We start from the raw sequence: 22,408 nt of genomic DNA on the forward strand, positions 1-22,408 counted from the left end.
GTTCCATGAGACAGCTCCAGTCTGCACATGATCTTTCTCAAGAACGCGGGAGACAAAGAAGAGAAAGAATGACGGAGGTCATGAGACCATTGACAGAGACCCAGACAAGACGGTTTCAGGCTGACCTTTGAGAGCAGCAGAGGCAGCAAAGACGCCAACAAAGACAAGACAGCCAGCTGAGAGCAATCTCCAGAAGAGGGGGCAGAAGGAATAATGATCAATGTAACCAATAAAAAACCAACGAACAAAAGATAAAAAAAGGTTGTTTTTTCTATTTTCAGTTTAATATTTTGTAGAACAAAAAAAAAATCAACTAGCTATTGTTATCATTATTGTTATTTTCACCGTTTCTATTTCTAGTGTTAAAGAAAGACCCAATAACACTTAACAGGCGGTCATCTGACTCTCTCGCAATCCTTTCTAACATTTCCAACGTCTGTTGGTGCTGTTGCTGTTGGTCTCGTCGAAGGGCTTTGCTCTCCTCTCTCATTGAAGCAGCGAGAGAATGCAAGACTTCCTTTGTGTGTTCTTCACTCTCACGGTGCATGCTCAGAAGTCTTTCAAAGAGCATGTCATCTCTTTCTGCCTCATATTCTTCTCTTGTTCGTCTTGTACCCCTGGTGGGTAGCCTACTAGAAGGACCAGCACTATTTCTGCTGTTTGATGTGGCTGTTGCAATATTCGTGTCAAAAGTATTGAGAAGAGAAGGTTCAACAGATGCGACAGCAGAAGCAGAAGCAGCAACCTCAATGTTTCTCTGCAGTTTGGCTATAGAAGCTTCAGCCCTAGATGTCATCAAAATTGTAACTCCATGGCGCTGATTACGAATCATGGATTCAATGTTGATGCCAGAATTTTCGGATGGATCATCACGCAAGATTTCGAAAACATGATTATAGTATGGCCATCTCTCTTCACCTGTACCTCCTCCAACACCTGCTCCGTTAAGGGTTCACTGAACAGAATGAAAGTTCTTCTTCAAATCTGCCCATTTGTCTTGCAACTTTCTTGGTGTTATCATGTTGTTTGAAGCACTCACATCAAAGCCATTCTGACTCAATAGTCTCTTGAACGTCACCACTATCTGGTCCCACCGTTCACCTCTTAACTGTGTGTTAGGCATGTCGACCAAGCTCATGTAGTTGGACTTCATGACTTCATTCAACAAGATGACAGCTGACTGGTGGTCCCAAGAAATGTTGACTCGGCTGGGAACTTGTGTTTGAGTACTGGTCTCATCTCGGTCAACAACACTGCCACCACGACTACCATGACCACCACGACCACCATGGCGAGCACAACCACTACGGCTACCATGGCTACCACGGCCACCACGGCCACAATCACCATCTATATCACTGGAGTCAGGGGTAGTGACAGAGGTAGTAACAGGCTCTTCCTGAGCAGGGCTCACACAAGCTGTTTCCAAATCACTGTCAATGAGAAGGGAAAGGCCAGGATAGACAATAGCTGCTGTATCATTGACTGATGATACAGCGCTGGTAGGGTTGAGATGGGTTGGTGTACGGTTGTTGTTGTTGTTGTTGGTGTATGTTTGTTGTTGTTGTTGTTGGTATATGTTTGTTGTTGTTGTTGCTGTTGCTGTTGCTGTTGCTGTTGTTGCTGTTGCTGTTGCTGTTGCTGTTGCTGTTGCTGTTGGAAGTATTATCAAACTCTAATACAAGGTAGCCAGAGAGGTTTTCTTGTCTCATAGTTATTTTAAATTGAAGGTTTTTAGTTTGTAGAGCTGGTAAAAGGTAAGTAAATACTACTTGGTTTCTTTAATTGCTTTTATATATCAAATTTATGTTTTTTAAAACCCAAAATTAAAAAATAAATTAAAATCCAAAAAAGGAGTGCTGGTAGTTTAGATATCCTTTTTTGTGATCCAGAAAATCTGCCTTGGACATGTTTTCAAAATAAAATTAGTCAGCATCCGTTTCCTTTTTTAGATTTTGTTCTCTTTTGGGATCCAGATTATGTCACGGCGTTGATTTGTTTGAAATAAAAAACACTGCTTAAATTCTTGATGCCGATAAATTTTTGGGCAGTGGCAAGCACCTTTTGTTGGACATTATTTTTATTATGCCCAAATTCTCATCAACCTGTCAAGTCTTGATCTGGTATTTCTCTTCTGGCACTTGTAACTAAGTCGCAGAAGCAATACTACTGGGGATCGTCAAGTTTATGAATAGTTTTAAAATAGGGAAATAAACACTGTAGGAAATGGCAGGATTTACACCTCCAACCTCATAACAAGTTACATACTTATAACTTTTATAGCCAATAGCATGCCTGTTTTAGCCTATTAGTTTTACTTTTTGTCAAATACAATTTACGGGATTTTCTATTATTTTGCATCTAAGCCAATAAAATATTCTAAATATGGCAGATCTATATCTTTTTAGGTATTTATATTCTCATTATGATTGGTTCAACAAATGCATGATATTTTATATTAATTTTTTTTTGGTTTTTATTGATCAAAATAATACAAGTTAAACATAAAGAAGTATGCAAAGAAGAAGTACTAATTTTTATGATATTTAGTAACAGCTTAAGCTATACATTCATTAAATAATATTTATATATCTATTTTTATATGATACTTTTTACATTGTTTTATCTAAAAATAAGCTATTCTCTAAGTACTATGATATTGATGAAGTCATATATATTTCTTAATTGATTCTTTTAATCAAAGAGTATAAACCTGCTTTGTGTTAACATTGTTATGTCTGATCTCTACCTTTGAAAAAACAGAAGACAGATTCTCTGCGATTCTCAAATTCTACCAAGATCTCTAATGAGCATGCAAGCAATCTTAACAGCCAAATTGTATTTGATGCAGATATTTTTCTATCAATTCTTCTCAAGTTACTTTCTTTTGTCAACTTTGCTGATTTTTATCTTATTAATACTAGCCTTCATAGTTATTAGGTGTGTTCTTTTTGGAGATCTTTAATAATTTAGACCTTGTAAAAAAATAGAATTAAAAAAGACTTTTACAAAATAAAAAAACAACACTACATTAAAAAGTAATCACAGCCATTACTTTTTGGTGGCAAAGACTTTTTAAGTTCAGATTAAAAATATAAGTAATCTGTAGGCCATGTTTGTCCCTTTCCCAGTTTTGCAGTCTGATAAGTAGCTTCACATACTATATTTATCTAAAATGGCCTTCTGGCTTAAAAGTAAGACGATTTTGTTTGAATATCAGCTTTCGTGTACTAAAATAGATTTAGTACATACTAAACTTAGTAAGTGTGTGTTAGACTTTTGGAGTTACGAGTTTAGGGCAGAAAGTTACGAGTATAAAAAAATACTCGTAATTCATTTTCTACAGTGAAAGATACTTTTTATTAAATATATTTCTTGACTATTTATACAAAATGATAATTGATTTCTGGCTAAAAGAATAGCTACAATAATATGTCTTAGATGTTTGTTATCTAGTAATTTTTTCTACAAGTATATTCACCATCTTAAACATCTAAAACATATACTATAGAAAAAATTCTATCACCACCACAGAAATTAGAAACCAAATATGGTAGTGTATGATACCCAAGCAATATAATTGGTCTAGAGATTTTTTCTTTGTGTAATTTTGTAAGTTAAATCTTTTCTCTTCCAAATAAAGGAGGAAAACAGCTTTGGTTCTACTTCAAACCTTTCTGATCACAATAAAAAGCTGCTCAAGTAAGATAAAGCATTGAATAAGGAAATTCGGAGGTTTTATTGAGCAATGAAAAAAAATTCTGTTAAAATTTGGCAAAGGCAACGATTTTCAGCATATAAAATGACTTTGTCAAAATTTCAAACAAGAAAAAATATATGTGTTGTAAATGAGTGTTGACTACTGCTGTAATTGAGAATAAGTCTGAAGGAAAGAATATAAGGCCTCAGCTATTCCAGTCAAAGGTATCTACTGAATACTTTATTATTTAATAAACAGGTTTAGCATGCATGATAGTGATTATATTTCATATGATAATATCACCATAATATGGGATACATCAGTGGATTATTATAAGCATAATTATAACTCATAAACATATTTACTTTCGATGTTAATACTTTATTGGAACTACACACATTTATATAATTAATCATACATTAATTATTCCTAGATCACGTTGCTCTGATTAAGGCTCAGATAGGATCGATTATCTGATCCCAGTCATATAATTTTCCCAATCCAAAAAAATATAAATAGCAGTAGTAGTTCAGTGTAAGAACCTCGTCAAATTTTGATACCAAATCTTTCTCAATAAACAAACCCTACACAAGTTCTCACGAATCTTCGTTCCTCATCTCAAATCTTTAATTCTTCTTCTTAAAACCTTCTTCAACTTCAACCACCACAACAATATGATTTTTTTTTGTTTCTTACATAATACTAGTAAAAAATGCCTAACACAAGCAATCTTCTAAAACAAAACTCAACTCAATTAAGATATAAAGATATGTACATATTTTTATTAATAAGTTACAGCTGTACCTTTAATAATTAATAATTGAAGATACAGCTATAACTTATAAAAATAAGGCAAACTGAGAGAGAATGACTTAGCGTTTTTTTTTAAATATTTCTGTGAGATGCGATATTGGTATTAAAAGCTAGTACACCAATGAAAATTTTTTAAATCGATTTTGAATAAGTGTGAGATTATGTCCTTTGCGTTATTTATTACTCTACTTTACTGACAACAGTTTATTCATTACATGCGTTTACATCTAGTAATTATCTTTATAGGAGATACGCCTGTGTACTTTTGTTTTTGAGATATGTATAATATAAGAGCAGTACTTTACTATGTGATGCAGTTATTCATCTTGGGCCTCATTTGTTGACAATTAGTTTTTTCATCATCTGGTCAAAATGAGTTAAGAGGTAATAACTGCATGCCTAGTTTACAAAGTAATTGAATACTAATAACCTTTTATTCCTTTCCACTTGCAGAGATTCAAATTTTTATAAGATGTGTCTTGGTAAAGTCAAAGGCAAGCTTCTGTTTAACTTATTTTTTTAAGCTTGAAATACTCATTACATTTATATTTTATTAGGTTGTTTTTATATTTAAGAATCATGAGTGATATAGATTTCCCGCCTTTTCATTTACTTTAGAACAACTAGATTCAATTTATTGTATATTTCTGTCTATAAGTTATATAAAATAACTTAACATTTTCTCTACTTTGAAATAAAAAATAAAAACTATTTATTTGAAACAGAATTTATTTTGAACGATTTTTGATATTTTGGAAAACGCATTTTTAAATCCGTGATTTATTTCAACCAGAAACTATTGTAAAAATTTGCTCATCCATATATGGTAAAGAAATGAACATGTCTACTCTGACACCCTTTTGGGAATAGGATTACACAAGAAATTTCTCTGGTGGTGATGATTATTTGAAACAATCTGCCAAATTTGGAAGAAAAAAGCTGTTTTTTCAATTTCTAAATATTTTTTCTATATTAAGAAAGCTTTAAATTTATTTTTGTGTCATGAAGCCATTATTTTATTTTATTTTCTTATTTTTAAATTGAATAGCCATTCCTGGTAAAAATACAAGTGCTATATATTTTTTTCTCTTCCAAAATTTTCAGAAATAAAAACATAACTAATTAACTAAATATATATTAAACTTGAGTTTCAGTATTAGCTCTGATTTCAAATAGTTAATCATGTCAATGTATTTCACAGTAGTAAGTAATTAGGTTAGAGCATCTGCAGTGGTTACATTAAAATTAATTTTTGCAACTGTTTTAATGTAAATTCCGAAATGTTCTTAAAAAATCGTCTGCAGCGGTTACATTACAGACAACATTATAGATAATGTAGTCAATTTTTAGGGTCAGGAACATTATATGTAGTGTTATATTATAAATCAATATTAATTTTTTTAAATTTTTCTTTCACTCTTCTACAAAAGAAATATAAAAAAAAGCTATAATGAGCAACCTTCCCAACACCATTAATCTTGAAGCTGACACTTCTAGCAAAAGTGATGTTGCAATTGCAATATATATGCCTATAATACTAATATTAAGAGTTATGATTATATAATTTTGGCTATAAATATTGTCCATGTATATGTAGAAGACCCAAAAAAAAAACCTCACTATTGCTGAAGATGAACAGCTCTGTCGTTCATACCTTTGCATCACCTTGGATGCAATTCAAGGTTTTGAACAAAAGGGGGATACTTTTTGGGAAAAAATAACTAACCGTTACCATGAGTATGCTCCTGAGGGCTGTATTCTGCCTAATGAACGTTCTTTGCCTGATTGCTGGCAAATTATAAACAAGGGTGTAAACAAGTATGCCGGTATCTTGTCGGCTATAGTGCGCTCGAATTCCAGTGGCACCAATGACAAATGGAATGTAAGTTATTGAAATGTAGATAATACATATTATGCTGTTCACAGTAGTTAAATAAAAGTTTAGGAGGCAAAGGCAGATGAGGTGTACTTCGTTGAGACAAAAACGAAGTTCAACCTTTGTTACTGCTTCAGAATCTTGGCTAGACACCCAAAATGGAAGCCAAGTGCTCCAGCCAAAAAGAAGGGAAGAAATTCCAAAGTGGCGGCCTCTGCCCCTAACCCAATTGGTGAGGGTATAAACGAAGAGGAGTTTCCAGCTCGCCCAGCTGGAAGAAAGTTTGCCAAGGAGCAAGAGGCGACTAGAAGAAAGTGGGAGGAGAAAGTTGAGAGGTTGATTGCGTTGCATTCAGAAAGTATTGCAAAGGGTGATGAGCGTAAGAAGCTCCTAAAAAAGACTATGGAGTCTAACGTCTTGGTGGCAAAGGCCATAAGAGAGAAAAATGCTGTTCTTCAAAGGACTCAGGACATAAAGGTTCTGTTGATCGATACTTCCTTGATTGCAGATCCTGTCAGCCGTCAGATGATGTTGGACTTGAAGAAGGAGGTATAGGGAATACTCCCATCAGCAATAATGACAGTATGAGCAGCAATCTCTTTGATATTAGCAGCGAAGGAGAGGATTGTGATGGCAATTAGTTTGCAAAAAGTAAAAGCAAAAATAATAAATATATTTGATTTTACTTTTAATTTTATTTTATTAATGAATCTCCTTTTCTTTGCCACAGGCTTTCTACGAGATCGTGTCTCAACTGAAAGTGATGCTCACGGTTTCGAATTTCTATATACCTTTGGATAAAACTTGCGAAGCTTCCATCTGGGAGCACTATCTCTGATCTGGGCATCAAGGACGTCGTTCCAGTCAAGGAAGTATCCACCTCAGATCTTTCTCCCACAACTTCTCTTTCTACTCCATTACCTTCACCAACATTTTCTTTCTCTCCTCTACCATTCTCTACAATCATATTGTGCAAGATTATGCAAGTAGTCAAAATGTCATGCAGAGTTTCCTGACTTCACATTCTTGCTGGCCCAGCAACTATTGCCAAACGTGCCTGCAATATACCAAATGCACACTCTATATCCTTTCTGACTGCCTCTTGTGCCTTTGCAAAGTTCTTCAAGAAGATAAGTGCTTAGTAAATATAATAAGTAACAATACAATATACATACAAGTACCTTGTGCTTTGCAGACTGAGGGTCATTAAAACTTTTAACAAAAGCAGCGTAGGTTGGGTATATGCCATCCATCAAGTAATATCCCTGGCTATAAGTATTGTCATTGATTGTGAAGTTAACTTCAGGGCCTTTTCCATTGGTTATATTCTCAAAAAGGTGAGACTGGTCCAAGACATTGATATCGTTCAAGGATTCAGGCAAGCCAAAGAAAGCATGCCAGATCCAGAGGTCATATGAAGCAACAGCTTCCCAAACGATGGTAGGAGTCTTCTTCTTTCCAACGTATTGCCTGTGCCAAGCAGTGGGACAGTTCTTCCACTCCCAGTGCATGCAATTGAGGGAACCTAGCATTCCAGAAAACTCTCTTGATTCCCCTTCTTGAAGAAGTCGTTTTACATCTGCTTCATTTGGCACTCTCAAGTACTCATTGCCAAAAACAGATACAACTGCAGCACAGAAACGCTTCAGACACTCAAGAGCGGTTGACTCTGCCATTCTGAACGATTCGTCCATGGAATCGGCAGGAGGTCCATATGCTAGCTGGCAGATAGCTACGGTTACCTTCTGGATAGGAGAGAATCTGGGTCTACGAGCAGCATCTAACTTTTGCTCAAAGTAGCTGTCATGGTCTTTGACAGCCTCCAGAACTCGCATAAACAATGTTTTGTTCATTCTAAAACGTCTACAGAATTGTTTGTCAGTGTAGGTTGTACTTTCATCGAAATAACCCTTGAACAGCTGATCGTGGCCTCACTGTCTAAAACAGAAGATCATAGTACAGCACTTCTTTGGGATATTTTTTTCAATATCATTGTCAGAGTAGTCGTGAGTAAGCTCGTCCAATAGGAAGCTGCTGACGGTCATACATAACTCTTCATTGCGTTCTTCTTCAAAAAATGCAGTAATCACTATGGCTATAGAAGTGGCAACTGTGCCCAAAATAGACACATAACTGCCATTTTTCTGGTCAAAAGCCAATAATTTCTCCGCAGTTTTTGGTAAGATGACAATGTCATTAGCAACATTTTAAAAAAGTAGCATGAAATCTGTTTTTTTTTTGTTGCTGTACAATGTCTCAAATAGTCTAGAAAGTGTTTGTAAGTTTTAATGACCACTTTAAGTATTAAAATATATGTTTTATTTAATATTAAAGATGTCCAGTTTTATTCGGATTAATTTTTTATGGAATGTGTGAACGAAAAGGAAACATAACTGCCATTATTTTTTTTTAAACCAAGACTTTTTTTAAAAAAGATACACCTCTCTTCTTGTTCACTTAACAATTTTATTTTAATTTAAATTGCGTAACGGCATATAGAACATGGAGAGAATGAAAAAAAAACATAAGATATATAGAGAATAAAAAAAAGATAGGGCATATAGAGAAATAAAAAAATAGAAAGCATAGAGTATATAGAAAATAAAAAAAAACATAAGATATATAGAAAATAAAAATAATAATATAGAATATATGGGAAATATAGAAAGCATAAAAAATATAGGGTATATAGAGCATATAAAGAATAAAAAATAAAAAAAAGTTATAAAATAGAAAGGTTGCCCTTTGTAATGCGCATATTATTGTTGAAAACATAATAAGATGAAATTATGTAGAACTGATTTCCATTTGGTGGGTATTGTATAAGGCCAACTTGATGACGAATATCATTGACACTTATTACTGCATATGTAGGTTGTGTTTGGCGACCTGTTGAGCTGTTTTGTGACCGCTGTTTGACGATTGGTACAGATGAGTCGTGGGCAGCCGCGTCATGTTCCTTCATTACTTCAACAAAAGCAAGGAAACGAAGAGAGACAAGTGAATACTCATGCTGGAAAAAGAATATCACCACACTAACGAGCCAGCTGTAAACAATTATATTATGGTTGCTAAAGTAAAGAAATAAATATAATGTAAGTAACTTTTGATTTTATATTGAAAAATGATATATACTTACTTTCTGTAAGGACAGGTAAACATCATGTAATGATTACCGCGGCTTCTTTCATTTCTTCTTTGTTGATACATGCAAGATGAATACACGGTCGGATTCATCCATAAACGACCAGCAACAACAATCGTAAAATCACCAATATTGGAAATCATCAAACCTGAAGTTCGTTGATAGTATCTAGTTAAGGCATCCTTCACACTAGGGCCGCTTACACCTTCCACCAAATCATCATTCAAATGAGCAAATCGATGAAATGGCTCCCACAACTGCGCACCACTAAAATCATTAGGAAGATGCATATGACTTTCTCTACCATACGGCTTGGGCTGAATAAGATCAATTTCGTTCTGGATACTGATGGCCGTGTTGACATAGTTATGCAATGTAAATCGCTCCACAAGAAAACTGGCATTACGGCCGCCCTTGCACTTAGACTTGATTAGCTTGGAAAAGACACCAATTACTCTCTCCATTGATCGAGTGGAGTAGCATCGAAGTGGACCTAGTTGCTTGACAATGAATGGTATATGCATAAGATAGTGCTGTACTGGTCTGAAGACACTATGATATATAGTCTTGTGCTAGACTTGTTGCGATAGATAGTGGTGCCAGTGTTTAAAATGTCTATTGTTGTTGTTATTATTATTTTTAAAAAAAAGGTTGTGATTAGTTTTATATAGTGTTAGAGGCATTATGACTTACACATCCATCTCATCCAGCAACTCCGAAGTCAGCGTCCATTGCAATGCCAGTGCACAACCTTTGACAAGTGACAACACCGCAGTTTTCACAGCCCTGTTTGATAAGAATGGGACAACAAGAGTGGGAACAATGTACAGAAGAAAGTCAAGCCAATCTACTGCACGAGTGCCGTCAATCTTGGAGAAGACATTATCAAAACTGCCTTGGAATGATACTGGTATATATGGTCTTGAACTTGTGATACAGTTGCCAATTGTCACAAGACTAGTTCTTGGTATGAAAAATGGGTATTCTGTGGTGGAAAAAGTATCATCCGGACGGATATAAAATTTTTTGTCTCCTTGGTAAGGGACACAGTGATCAAGTCGTAAATGTGCTTTCTGATTCCTTTTGCAACTAAATGAAGTTCATCCAGTGCAAAGAAGGAAGATCCGGAGAAGGTTGACAGTTCACTAAAGATGCTTGGCTGGTATATATTTTTTATCTATTATAAGCAATTATTTAGTACAAGAAAAAATCTAATTAAACTGTTATATACTTACAGGATTGCCAGTTTTGAAGTCTTCCAAAGGTTGCAAAGGAGCAGAACTATCTTCAAAGTACATTCTATGCCATCTGTTGTCTGGGGCTTTTCCCTTTGTTTTGCAGATTTGGCAACCAAACAAACTGGCATGTGAGCCAATGTGCACCATGTCAGCCACAGCTGGGATGTCACCAGAAGCAAGCAACAAGTGGATCTTGGCATGGCAAACCTCAACTCCATTGCTCTTGATTATCAAGCCATGCACCTCAAGATCTTTTATTTTACTGATGATTGGCATCAGGAAAGAGTCCAAGTGGGTAGGCTTCTTGGGACCAGACAAGATTGTCAGATACAAGAGGTATTTATTTGTGTATCTAAGCTTTTTATTAGTAACTTTTTTTTGAAATTAATATATTAATTAATTTATTACCTTATTGACGGGTCAAGGTTAAATACAACAGCATGAATGATGGTGTACAAACTCTTGCCCTTTTTTTGGTTAACAAAACCATTGGGCTATATACCAATGATAATATCATCAGGATTTGAGAACAAGCCTTGCTGCACCAACTGCTTGTAATTTTCACCATCGAAAATATTGGTGAGCGGACTAGCTACAGATTCCCAGTTAGCCCTATAATGAAGAAGTTCTCTTGTGGCTGGATCAGCCAGCATTTGAGAAAACATATCACCGACTGACATGAGCTTCATACTGGCAGCTGGTGTTTGACTTTGCTCAGTATCAGTCTTGTATAGCGGTTTGCCACAGTCAACACAAGATTCCTGATCGTCATTAATGCCATACAATTGGCAACCATTAGGACAGACATCACACTCATGGCCCTTGACACTTGACTTGGACTTGAGCAAAGCATCAACAGTTTTGCTGTGGCTGATCTTAACCTCAGGTTCTAAAAAAAAGAAACAACATCACTGCATGTTAGAAATTTGAAATTAAAGTGTAAGGTAACATAAATATTCTATTTTACCCAACATAATTTCATCGTGATCTAGAATGATTGTATTAACAAATCGGACAATGTCTCTGTAAGCTGCCCTGGAAATTCTGTGCTGAAGCACCAATTGAGAGAAATGAATACTCATCAACTCGCCCTTTGTAAAAGTATTTCTACCGATTATGCTGCTATCATAAATATGAGCTTCACCCTCGCTGTCCTCGAAACTACAACTGCACTTGTAAGAAATGACCTCGTCGATCTCTATTGCATTCACAGCATAATCTATAATGCATTATTAAATGAGTATTCCAATCACTTATTAATAATTTTACACTGATTATTATTATCTGAATCGCTAACTAATCCATTATCGTCAATAATGTCATTTCTAATATCATTTTGCATTTCAACATCCTCTGCAATAGATTGTGAAATGATATTTGCTGACGCCAAGTTGTTTTCATGACCTCTCTTATGGTTCTGAAGCTGATGGTAAGTGTTGAACGACAGGACACATTGATTGCATTTGTGTGTTTGTGTAGATAATCTATCTCTCTGCTGATTGATGTTGGAGGAAGACATATTGGTTGCTTTGGTAAGTATTTAGTATATAAAATGAAACTGTAAAAAAGATTCTGGTTATATCTGCACAACATAAAAAGAGCTTTATATACTCTTTATCTCAGGACACTTTGTTTATTTTCTTTTATTTTATTTCTTGCAATGATATCACAACAATAAAAATGATGATGATATTAGCTAAAAACATCTTGATCAATAATGACAACAAGTATTATACACTCCCAAAACTGAAATCACCAACAGAATCTTTGATTTCTACCCCCGAATAAACCATACATCAACTTCATTATGCTATATCCTCTCAAGAAGTTGACAAAATAAAACCAAACATTGTGTTGTTATAGAGAAATGTATATATATTATAGAATAAAAATAAAAAAATAAGGTTTAATATACGGTATGATCACCATGAGCTTTTATGACTGCTTTAACTCTGTCAGGCATACTTGCCACAAGAGTTTGCAGAACTCCAGGGTCAAGCAACTCCCATTCCTAAAGAATACAGGTCTTCAGCTCTTGCACATTGTTAATAGAGGCCTTTCTCTCTTGAACCTTGGCTTTTAGGGCATGCCAGACATGCTCAATTGGGTTCAAATCTGGACTTTGCAATGGCCAGTAGTCAAATCGTTTAATCTCCCAACAGTTTTTCCACCACGTTGTGTAGGACCCAGTATGACAGCTAGCACCATCTTCTTGGAATGTGAATATAATGTCATGTTCTTTATTCAATTTTTTGTACCAGGGATTGAAGTCCTTAGACAGACAATTGACGTATGAATCTTGGTCTACAGATCCTTTGATAAATGATAATAGCCCAATGCCACCAGCCCAGAAACAACCCCATACTATCACGGAACCTTTTCCATACTTTTCTGTTGTTAGTGTATGGCGTTCCTGGTGCCTCTCCCCTTGTTTACGAATTACGGATGGGTCAGAATCATTGCCTTTTACCATGAACCTCGACTCATCTGACCACACCACTCTGCTCCAGTCTTCGATACTAAAACTGGCCCTAGCTCTAGCCCAACGCAACCAATTCTTTTTCTGCTCATGGGTTAACTTTGGTTTAGATACAGGGGTGTAAGAACCAAAGCCTTTTGCTCATAGGTATTGGATAACTGTCTGTCTACAGACAATAATGTCAGCAGCTCCCAAATTTGCCTGGTGGTATCCATAACTCTCAAAGGATTACATCTCACACTCAAACAAAGACTTGTAACGTCTGTTACACTAAGTTTCTTTGGTCTCCCAGGTCTGGTCTTTGTCTTGGCTGTTCCAGTAGTCTCCCAGCGCTTTATTGTATCGAGAACTGTAGTTCTAGGAATGTTCATACGGTTTGCAATGTCAGTTAGAGTATGATCGGCTTTTGAGAGCCAAACAATGCCTCCATGCTCAAAATCTGACAGCTCACATCTGGAGGGAGTAGTTTTAATTCTTTTATTACTTTTCGACATTGATGGTTAAGTTTGAGGTAAAGGTGTGAGGAAGAGAAAGGTAAAGAATATTATAAAAAAAGCAGCATGAAAAATTTGGTTCATTGATGATTTTTATTGTCGGAGTGTATAACACTACGGCGGGATGAATGGCAGTTGGGCCGAAAGTAGGCACATAACTGCCATTTTTTTGGTCGAAACCCAATAAAATCTCCGCCGTTTGTTGTAAGATGGTAATGTCATTCGTAGCAATTTAAAAAAGTAACATGAAAACACTTTTTTTGTTGCTGTACAATATTTTCAATACTGTAAAAAATGTTTGTAAGTTGTAATGACCACTTTGAGTATTGAAATATATGTTTTATTGAATATCAAAGATGTCAACAATTATTAAGATTAATAATTTTTGGAATGTGTGAACGAAATGGTAACATAACTGCCATTTTTTTATTTTTTAAACTACGTTCTTTTTTTTTTTAGATATTCTTTTTATCTTGATGAATTGGCAATTTGATTTTATTTAAATCGCGTAATGGCGTATAGAGCATATAGGGAATGAAGAGAAAAGCATAAGGTGTATAGAGAATAGAAAAAAAACTGGAGTATATAAAGAAGAAAAGAAAGATGGGGCATATAGAGATTAAAAAAACATAAGAAATAGAGAAAATTAAAAAAAGAATATAAGATACAAGGATGATATAAAAAATATAAAAGATATAAGGATATAGAGCATATAGAAAAATAAGATAAAAATAAAAAGGATTACAGAATGGAAAGATTGTCTTTAGTAATGCGCATGTTGTTGTTAAAGATATAATAGGGCGCGATTACATAAAACTGGTTTCCATTCGGTGGGTATTGGACCAGACCAACTTGATGACAAATGTCATTTACACTTATAACTGCATAAGTCGGTTGCGTTTGGTGGCCTAGTGTACGGGTGCTTTGTGACCGTTGTTTGACAATAGGTACTGATGAGTCATGACCAGCCGCGTCATGTTCCTTCATGACCTCCACGAAAGCAAGAAAGTGTGGGAAGCCATAGAAATCTACATGCTGAAAGTAGAACTGTACTGTACCGACGAGCCAGCTGTGAACAATTACATTACGGTTGCTAAAATAAATAAATAAATAGAATGTAAGCAACTTTTGATTGTATATCGAAAAATATTATACTTACTTTCTATAGGGGCAAGTAAACATCACGTAATGGTTGCCACGGCTGGTCTCGTTTTTCTTTCTTCGGTACATGCATGAGGAATATACAGTCGAGTCCATCCACAGACGTGCAGCTACAACAACAACAGAGTCACCAAACTCGTGGCCAGTCAAGCCTGTTGTTCTCTGGTAGTATTTCAATAAAGCTTCCTTCACACTAGGGCTGCCTACACCTTCCACCGAATCATCATTCAAATTAACAAACTGATGAAACAGCTCCCACAACTGCGCACCACTAGGATCATTAGGAAGGTCCATGTAGCTCTCTCTTCCATATGGCTTTGGCCGAATGAGGTTGATTTCATCACAGATGCTGATTGCCGTGCTGGTATAATTGTGAATCGCAAATCGCTCGACGAGAAAACTGGCGTTTTGGCCACCCTTTGATTTGGACTTAATCAATTTCGAGAAGACGCCAATTACTCTCTCCATTGAGCGAGTGGAGTAGCATTGCAGGGGGCCTTGCTGCTTGATGATATAGGGTATATGGACCAGGTAATGTTGCACTGGTCGGAAAACACTACGAGACAGGGTATTATTCTGGACTTGTTGGTATAAAACCGAGTGCCAGTGCTTGAAGTATCTATTGTTAATATTTAAAAAATGGTAACAATCAGCTATTTGTAATGATAATATATGAGACGTATAATAACTTACGACTCCATCTCATCAAGCAATTCTGATGTCAACGTCCATTGCAAGGCAAGCGTGCAACCTTTCACGAGAGATAATAGAGCTGTTTTAACAGCCCTATTTGGTAAATAAGGCACGACCAAAGTGGGGACAAGGTATAAGAGAAAGTCAAGCCAGTCCACTGCGCGAGTACCATCGATCTTGGCAAATACGTTGTCGAAACTGCCTTGAAATGAGGTGGGTATATATTTTCGTGAGCTGGTGATACAGTTTCCGATTGTTACAAGGTCTGCTCTTGGTATATGAAAAGGGTATTCGGTGGTATTGAGGGTATTGTCTGGATGGGTATAATAAAATTTGGTTTCCTTTGTGAGGGTGACGGTAATCAGGTCATACACAAGCTTTCCAATCCCTCTTGCAATTAAATGAAGTTCATCTAATGCAAAAAATGATGATTCAGAGAAGGCTGAGAGTTGGGTATATATGCTCAGCTGGTATATGTTCTTCAACTATTACAAGCAGTTATTTAGTATGAAAAAAAGATGGCTAATTGAACATTTGTATACTTACAGGGTTGCCTACTTTGAAGTCTTCCAAAGGTCTTAACCGGGCGGAAATGTCATCAAAGTACATGCCATGCCGTCTGTTAGTAGGGCATTTGCCTTTGGTCTCACAAAAACGGCAACCAAATAAACTTGTATGGGAACCAATGTGGGCCATATCAGCTACAGCTGGAATATCGCCAGAAGCAAGCAGAAGATAGACCTTGGATCTGCAAAGCTCCACTCCATTGTGCTTGACAACCAAGCCATGTGCCTCAAGATCTCGCAATTCATTGATGATGGGTATAAGAAAGGAGTCCAAATGAGTTGACTTCTTGGGGCCAGGCAAGATTGCCAGTTGCAAAAGGTATTTGTTGGTATATCTAAGTATTTTATTAGTAATTTTTTTTTAAAAAAAAATGTAATAATAATAATAAATAGTAATAAATTAATTAATTACCTGATGGATGGGTCTAGGTTGAATATTATGCAATAGATGATGGTATATGAGTTTTTGTCTTTCTTTTGATTGACAAACCCATCGGTATAAAGCCCAATGGCAATATCATCGGGATTGGAGAACAGGCCCTGCTGCACCAACTGCTTGTAATTGTCACCATCAAAAATGTCGGTTAGCTGACCAGCTACAGATTCCCGGTTTGCTCTGTAACAGAGGAGTTCTCTTGTGGCTGGATCTGCCAACATTTGAGAAAGCATATCCCCAACTGACATAAGTTTCATACTGGCGGCTGGTGTCTGACTTTGATCGGGATCAGTCTTGTATCGCGGTTTGCCGCAGTCAACACAAGATTCCTGGTCGTCATTAATGCCATACAATCGACAACCACTAGAGCAGACATCATACTCATGGCCCTTGACACTTGACTTTGACTTGAGCAAAGCATCAACAGTTTCGCCATGACTGATCTTAGCCCCAGGTTCTAAAAAAAAACGATATCACTACATGTTAGTGATCTGGAATTAAAGTACAAGGTAACAGAAAATATAATATTTTACCCATCATTATATCGTCATGGTCTCGGATGACAGTGTTTATAAATTGAACAATGTCTCTATATGCTGCTCTAGCAATTCTATGCTGTAGCATCAATTGAGACAGATGAATACTCATCAACTCGGCCTTGGTAAAAGTATTTGTACTGATTCGGCTGCTGTCATAAATGTGAGCTTCACCCTCACTGTCCTCAAAATTACATGCGCACTTACATGAAATAGTATTATCAAGCTCCATAGACTCCATAGTATATTCTGTAATACATTATTTAGTGATTGGAAAATAAATAATACAATTACAGCTCTTTTCATTACCTGAATTGCTAACAGATTCATCTTCATTACTAGTATCATTTTCGTCATGGTACATGTCAACATCATCCAGAATAGACTGGTCAATTTCAGTCATTGTTGCTGAATCTCCTCTGTGAATTCTCTTGTGGTTTTGCAGCTTCTGGTAGTTATCAAAAAACAAGACACATTGATCACATTGGTATTGCTGTGTAGATATTCTATCTTTCTGCTGGCTGGCGTTAGAAGAAGACATATTGGTTGGGTTGGTACGTATGTAATATATAAAATAAAGCTGCGAAGAGGATTTTGGTGCTATTTATTAAATGTAAAAGACATCTTTATATACTCTTTATTTTTTAACCAAAATGCTTGCAGCTCTTTTTCTTTTTCTCTCTCATAATGATGATATAGCAATGATTACAGTAATGTCAATGCTAGGTGAAACACCTGTCAGTAAATAATTCCCGTGGTTGGAAAGATTCTTCTTCATTAATAATTATGATGTAAGTTAAAATACTTCTTGGTTGACAAGGGGGTACCATTAAAAGAGCACCGGTGAAACAGACACGTACTCTTTACTTGTGAGCGATTAGACATTCTTTGGGCTTTATAAAGAGGTATATGTATATTTAGGATAATTAATGACCAAATAATTTATGTTTTTTTTTAAATAAATTATCAATTACTCTCTAATACCAAAGGCAAAGAAAAACAGCCTTCTAATAATTAACAGTTAAAAAAAAGTAGTACTGTCTAAACACATTGGTAGAAAAGACATATTTATATTATCTGTGTTGTACTAATAATATTTTTGAGATAGTGAATATATATTTAGCTAATAGCATTATTTTCTTGTTTATGTATAAAACTTAAAGAAATAGATATAGATAATGAGGGCTATAGTCTGATACTCTTTTACTGACATCATCAAGATAAGCACTACTGATCGAAAGGGGTGTTAATTGAAAGTGCCGATGTGAGTTAAAGCACACCTTTTTCAAAAATGTATGGTTTCAGTCAAAAATGCCCCTTGGTAAATAATAGTAATGACAGTTAAAATTATTTTTACCTTTGATGACAGCATCAATCAAAACGCGTTTTAGTCGATAATGATAATAAGTATGATATGAACTTGAGTATCATAACATTTACTTTAATGTTGATAAAAAGGGGCTAATTAACTATATGATGTTCAGATGTTATATAGCTACTGTAGAGTATATTTAAAGTTATAATTTTAACTGGTACAGGGTTTTGTCATCGAGAACTTTAACCAAATTTCATGCTATATCTGCAATATGTATAGAGTTATATTATTATATCATATACTTTAAAACGTTTAATATGTAGACGGTGCAAAGTATGAACATTTATACATATAATATTGATTTAAAGTCTAATTCATTTTATCTTTATATTTCTTACAGTTTTGTTGTGTCGACACAAAAAGACTGTATCATGTTCACATGAGCTACTGCAGACAGGTGCAGACAGGTGCATACAAGTGCATAAGCATCCCTTCTTTTATATGTTTTGTTTGTACATCTGTCTGTATCTTTTTCATATAAATAGCTATCAATTGCTTGTAATAAATTGTTGCCTTTCTCAAACTCAAATCGCTCTTATTCTACTTGTCTAAACTATCACCTTTTCTTTTCAACTCACTGCTTATAGCTAAAAAAAAACTTAAACATGTCCGATATTAACACAACTCTCCTCAACTCAATTCAAAAGATTGAGGTTGATCTTGCTGAAATCAAGCAAGCATTGCGCGAGCTTCAAAGGCAATTCAGCAATCAATTTGCGCCAGCAGTCAGTGCGGAAGATCTAACTACAATGCAACAAAGCATTATTGAGCAGAGTTGTAAGTCATATATATTCTGTGCTTAGATGTTTATTTACTTTATTAATATTGTCATACATTTTTTGTAGCTCTTGAGCGCATTGCCAAGTCTGTGAAAAGAGCCCAGCTCACAGAGTACCCTGATCAGCTCGGTAAGCGAGTAATCAATACTGGCGGCGAGTTCAAAGGAAAAAACGAAGCACAAAAATACAATCTGTTGCTTCAGATTCTTTACGAGCAGGACTGGAAGGCGCACTGCAAAGAAGTTCCACAAGGGCAGCCTTTGCCCCCATTAGTCCCTCTTTCAGACCATGATTTGACAGTAAAAAGACTGCATCTCAAAACATTAGGCTGTACGGTAAAGCATGATATCATTGACAAAGACTATCCTGCGGCCTCAAAAGAATGGAAGAATATCCCAGAGAAAAACAGGGAATACTACATGATGCATTTGGAGAGGTTGGCGAAGAATGGTGGATTGCACATCCACCAATGTAAAAGAATGTGGTGTGCAAGAAGCCTTCTTCGGGAAAGCTTCAAGAGCGACAACCAGACGCACAAGAGAAGAATGGCAGAGAAGAACAAAGTAAGTTTATCAATTAACAAATCTATATATTGTAAACTTTAATTAACATCGTTTCCTTTTATTATGCTATAGACACAGCGAGACATAAGTGATTCTTCGCTTTCTTCTCCTGATATGTCAGAAACTGGTGATGTTGAGTCGCCCATAATGGCAGATGTGCTGTAAGTTACCATTGTTGCTTTTTCTCATGCGCTGTTAATACAAAACTAATATAAACTTCTTACTCTTTTATGTAGGTCTCCTCCACCCACAGCAAGTGTCGAGCCTGCTCGCAAGAGAAGCCGAAGATCGTAGTTTGGCTGCTGTGATTGGCCGAGTTTGATTTTTTTAGTCTGTCTTTAGTACATTTTTTTTCTTATCTCGTCATTTTTCTTTTTATGTTTTTTATTCCTTTTTTCTTTCATATAAAAAATTTATCGACCTCTTTCATATGATTGCTAATGTTGTGATTACAAGAATTTGAAGCTAATGTACAGCATCTACAATTCTGCTACATTCAAATATAAAAGGAAACAGTATATAGCCTTTTTTTTGGGAAAAAAATTAATAGTAATATTTTTGTACTGATATATTATACTTGGGAGTCGTTCTATTATATGTAAGTATATTGAGTAGAATAAACACGTTAAGCTTTCTAACAAGATGCTCATTCCGGTTGTATGAATCAGATTCGAATTAGCTTCATGTTACATGACTTGAATCTTTGCTCAAGTTTTTCTTCTTCTATGATAACGACTTTCTATAGTGCTTATGTTTTATTGCTTTTCTTATATATAGATCTTAAATATTAATACATTCTTTAATATATATATATATTCTTAGAGTAAATGCTTATTTTACTGAACAAGTAAGCATATTATATAAAGGTAAGCATTATAATAATATTATATCTATTTATTTATTTTAAGTTTTTTCTCTAATATTAGTATATTTGTAGAAATCGGTAAAAAATAATAAGTGCTATCTAAGATATATTAGAATACCCAAAGTATATGAAATACAATTTGAATAGTAGTGTTTTACTGCATACGTTTTGCAGTAGCTAAACAGAACCATTTTTTATTGCGAGTGGCTGATGGAATTGTTTTTTCATTATTACTATTATTATTATCATTTTCATTTAATAAAACATGCATTGAAATAAAGATTCAATTCAATTAAACCCGATTCAATATTGTATAATAAAAAACAGACCATTCTGTTAAAGCTGCAAAGGAAAAACAAGAGGTTGTGCTAGAATTGAAAGCAATAGAACAAAAGAAAGAATGTAATAGAGGAAAGGAAGGACGCTTGATTTTTTTTTTGAAAAATGGTAACAGTGCCTGTTTTGGCTTTTTACATAATAAATAACTGCCATTTTTTATTATGAAAAAAATGGTAACAGTGCTTGTTTTGGCTTTTTACATAATAAATAACTGCCATTTTTTACTATGTAAAAAATGGTAACAGTGCCTGTTTTGGCCTTATACAGAGTCATAACTGCCATTTTTTATTAAGTAAAAAATGGCAGTTATGTTACCAAAGTGGTAACATGTTACCATTTTCTCCGCCGTAGTGTAAGTATAACTATTATAACATTTACTTTACAAGATCAATGATGAATGCTTAATTAACTATATTGCATTTAAACATTGTGTTACTATTCCAAAGTCCATTTACACTGATGTCATTTTTTTAACCAGTAAAATATTCTGGTGTCGAAAATTAAAAAAATAATGTCATAGTAACATGTTTACAGTTAAGCTGTTATATATCTTTTCAAGAAGTTAAATAAGTAAACATTGTGAAATATATATATAATGGGAATTATAACTTTTATTCTTTTTATCTTTCTTAAAAAATAACAATTCAAAAAATGTCTGATATCAACACTACACTCATAAACTCTGTCAGAAAAATTGAAATTGATATTGCCAAAATAAAGCAAATGGTACACATGCTTCAAGATCAGTTTAGCAAACAATTTGCCCCAGCTGTCAGTGCGGAAGACCTTAGTACAGTGCAACAAAGCATTATTAAGCAAAGTGGTAAGACATATTTACTCTATTCTAGTACATTCGCTTGCCTTATTAATATTATGGCATACAATTTCCTCTTTGGTAGCTCTTGAACATGTTGCTGAGTCTGTGAAAAGATCTCAATTCACCAAGTATCCTGACCAGCTTGGCAAGTGAGTAATTGGCACAGGTGGCAATTTCAAAGGGAAAAACGAAGCCCAGAAATACAATTTGTTGTTGCAGTTGCTTCATGAACAGGACTGGAAAGCATGCTGCAAAGAAATTCCGGGAGGACAACCTTTGCCTCAACTAGTACTTCTTTCAGACAATGATTTGTCTATGAAACGATTGCAGTTCAAGACGTTGAGACGCACAATCAAGCACAATCTCATTGACAAAGACTTTTCTGCTTTAAGTAAAGAATGGAAAGGTATCCCAGCAAAGCACCGGGAATACTACATGATGCAATTAGAGAGAATAGCAAAGGATAATGGCTTTCACTAGAAAAATTTACCAATTTTATCTTGCTCAAATATCAGATAAATCTAAGTGGAAGA

General features: G+C 35.1%; 8 protein-coding genes across 8 annotated transcripts; 3 read left to right on the forward strand and 5 right to left on the reverse strand.

Moving 5' to 3' along the window:
* Positions 1 to 313: 313 nt before the first annotated feature.
* PHYBLDRAFT_172947 (hypothetical protein) lies at positions 314 to 2,293 on the reverse strand (the record flags this gene model as incomplete). The annotated part of the gene is made up of 3 exons (XM_018436900.1): positions 314 to 936; positions 1,102 to 1,485; positions 2,269 to 2,293. 3 exons carry the CDS (start codon positions 2,291 to 2,293, stop codon positions 314 to 316), a joined length of 1,032 nt encoding a protein of 343 aa, XP_018286560.1.
* A 3,402-nt stretch (positions 2,294 to 5,695) lies between these two features.
* On the forward strand, positions 5,696 to 6,944 carry PHYBLDRAFT_172948 (hypothetical protein; the record flags this gene model as incomplete). Its single annotated transcript, XM_018436901.1, has 2 exons — positions 5,696 to 5,716; positions 6,459 to 6,944. 2 exons carry the CDS (start codon positions 5,696 to 5,698, stop codon positions 6,942 to 6,944), a joined length of 507 nt encoding a protein of 168 aa, XP_018286561.1.
* A 139-nt stretch (positions 6,945 to 7,083) lies between these two features.
* PHYBLDRAFT_172949 (hypothetical protein) lies at positions 7,084 to 7,642 on the reverse strand (the record flags this gene model as incomplete). Its single annotated transcript, XM_018436902.1, has 3 exons — positions 7,084 to 7,346; positions 7,458 to 7,526; positions 7,561 to 7,642. The coding sequence occupies 3 exons, from the start codon at positions 7,640 to 7,642 to the stop codon at positions 7,084 to 7,086; spliced, it is 414 nt and encodes a 137-aa protein (XP_018286562.1).
* A 1,469-nt stretch (positions 7,643 to 9,111) lies between these two features.
* On the reverse strand, positions 9,112 to 10,900 carry PHYBLDRAFT_172950 (hypothetical protein; the record flags this gene model as incomplete). The annotated part of the gene is made up of 4 exons (XM_018436903.1): positions 9,112 to 9,436; positions 9,529 to 10,086; positions 10,228 to 10,614; positions 10,770 to 10,900. 4 exons carry the CDS (start codon positions 10,898 to 10,900, stop codon positions 9,112 to 9,114), a joined length of 1,401 nt encoding a protein of 466 aa, XP_018286563.1.
* A 366-nt stretch (positions 10,901 to 11,266) lies between these two features.
* On the reverse strand, positions 11,267 to 12,291 carry PHYBLDRAFT_172951 (C2H2-type zinc finger transcription factor; the record flags this gene model as incomplete). The annotated part of the gene is made up of 3 exons (XM_018436904.1): positions 11,267 to 11,661; positions 11,740 to 11,991; positions 12,042 to 12,291. 3 exons carry the CDS (start codon positions 12,289 to 12,291, stop codon positions 11,267 to 11,269), a joined length of 897 nt encoding a protein of 298 aa, XP_018286564.1.
* A 1,926-nt stretch (positions 12,292 to 14,217) lies between these two features.
* Positions 14,218 to 14,938, reverse strand: PHYBLDRAFT_160056 (hypothetical protein). Its single transcript, XM_018434109.1, has 2 exons — positions 14,905 to 14,938; positions 14,218 to 14,838 (listed from the first exon to the last, which is right to left on the reverse strand). The coding sequence occupies exons 1-2, from the start codon at positions 14,925 to 14,927 to the stop codon at positions 14,487 to 14,489; spliced, it is 375 nt and encodes a 124-aa protein (XP_018286565.1). The 5' UTR covers positions 14,928 to 14,938; the 3' UTR covers positions 14,218 to 14,486.
* A 4,179-nt stretch (positions 14,939 to 19,117) lies between these two features.
* PHYBLDRAFT_172954 (hypothetical protein) lies at positions 19,118 to 21,091 on the forward strand (the record flags this gene model as incomplete). The annotated part of the gene is made up of 7 exons (XM_018436905.1): positions 19,118 to 19,289; positions 19,358 to 19,854; positions 19,927 to 20,015; positions 20,091 to 20,144; positions 20,677 to 20,701; positions 20,792 to 20,797; positions 21,047 to 21,091. The coding sequence occupies 7 exons, from the start codon at positions 19,118 to 19,120 to the stop codon at positions 21,089 to 21,091; spliced, it is 888 nt and encodes a 295-aa protein (XP_018286566.1).
* A 618-nt stretch (positions 21,092 to 21,709) lies between these two features.
* Positions 21,710 to 22,355, forward strand: PHYBLDRAFT_63558 (hypothetical protein; the record flags this gene model as incomplete). The annotated part of the gene is made up of 2 exons (XM_018441139.1): positions 21,710 to 21,881; positions 22,057 to 22,355. 2 exons carry the CDS (start codon positions 21,710 to 21,712, stop codon positions 22,353 to 22,355), a joined length of 471 nt encoding a protein of 156 aa, XP_018286567.1.
* Positions 22,356 to 22,408: the final 53 nt, after the last annotated feature.

The sequence above is a fragment of the Phycomyces blakesleeanus genome (genome assembly GCF_001638985.1).
Source record: "Phycomyces blakesleeanus NRRL 1555(-) unplaced genomic scaffold PHYBLscaffold_24, whole genome shotgun sequence".
In the NCBI taxonomy this organism is placed as follows: Eukaryota; Fungi; Mucoromycota; class Mucoromycetes; order Mucorales; family Phycomycetaceae; genus Phycomyces; species Phycomyces blakesleeanus.

Bases quoted from the DNA above. Each gene is read 5' to 3' on its own strand.
- PHYBLDRAFT_160056 (XM_018434109.1), bottom strand. From the start codon at position 14,927: ATGTTTACTTGCCCCTATAGAAA. The intron at 14,839-14,904 runs GTAAGTATAATA...TATTTATTTTAG, and splicing joins TTTACTTGCCCCTATAGAAA to CAACCGTAATGTAATTGTTC.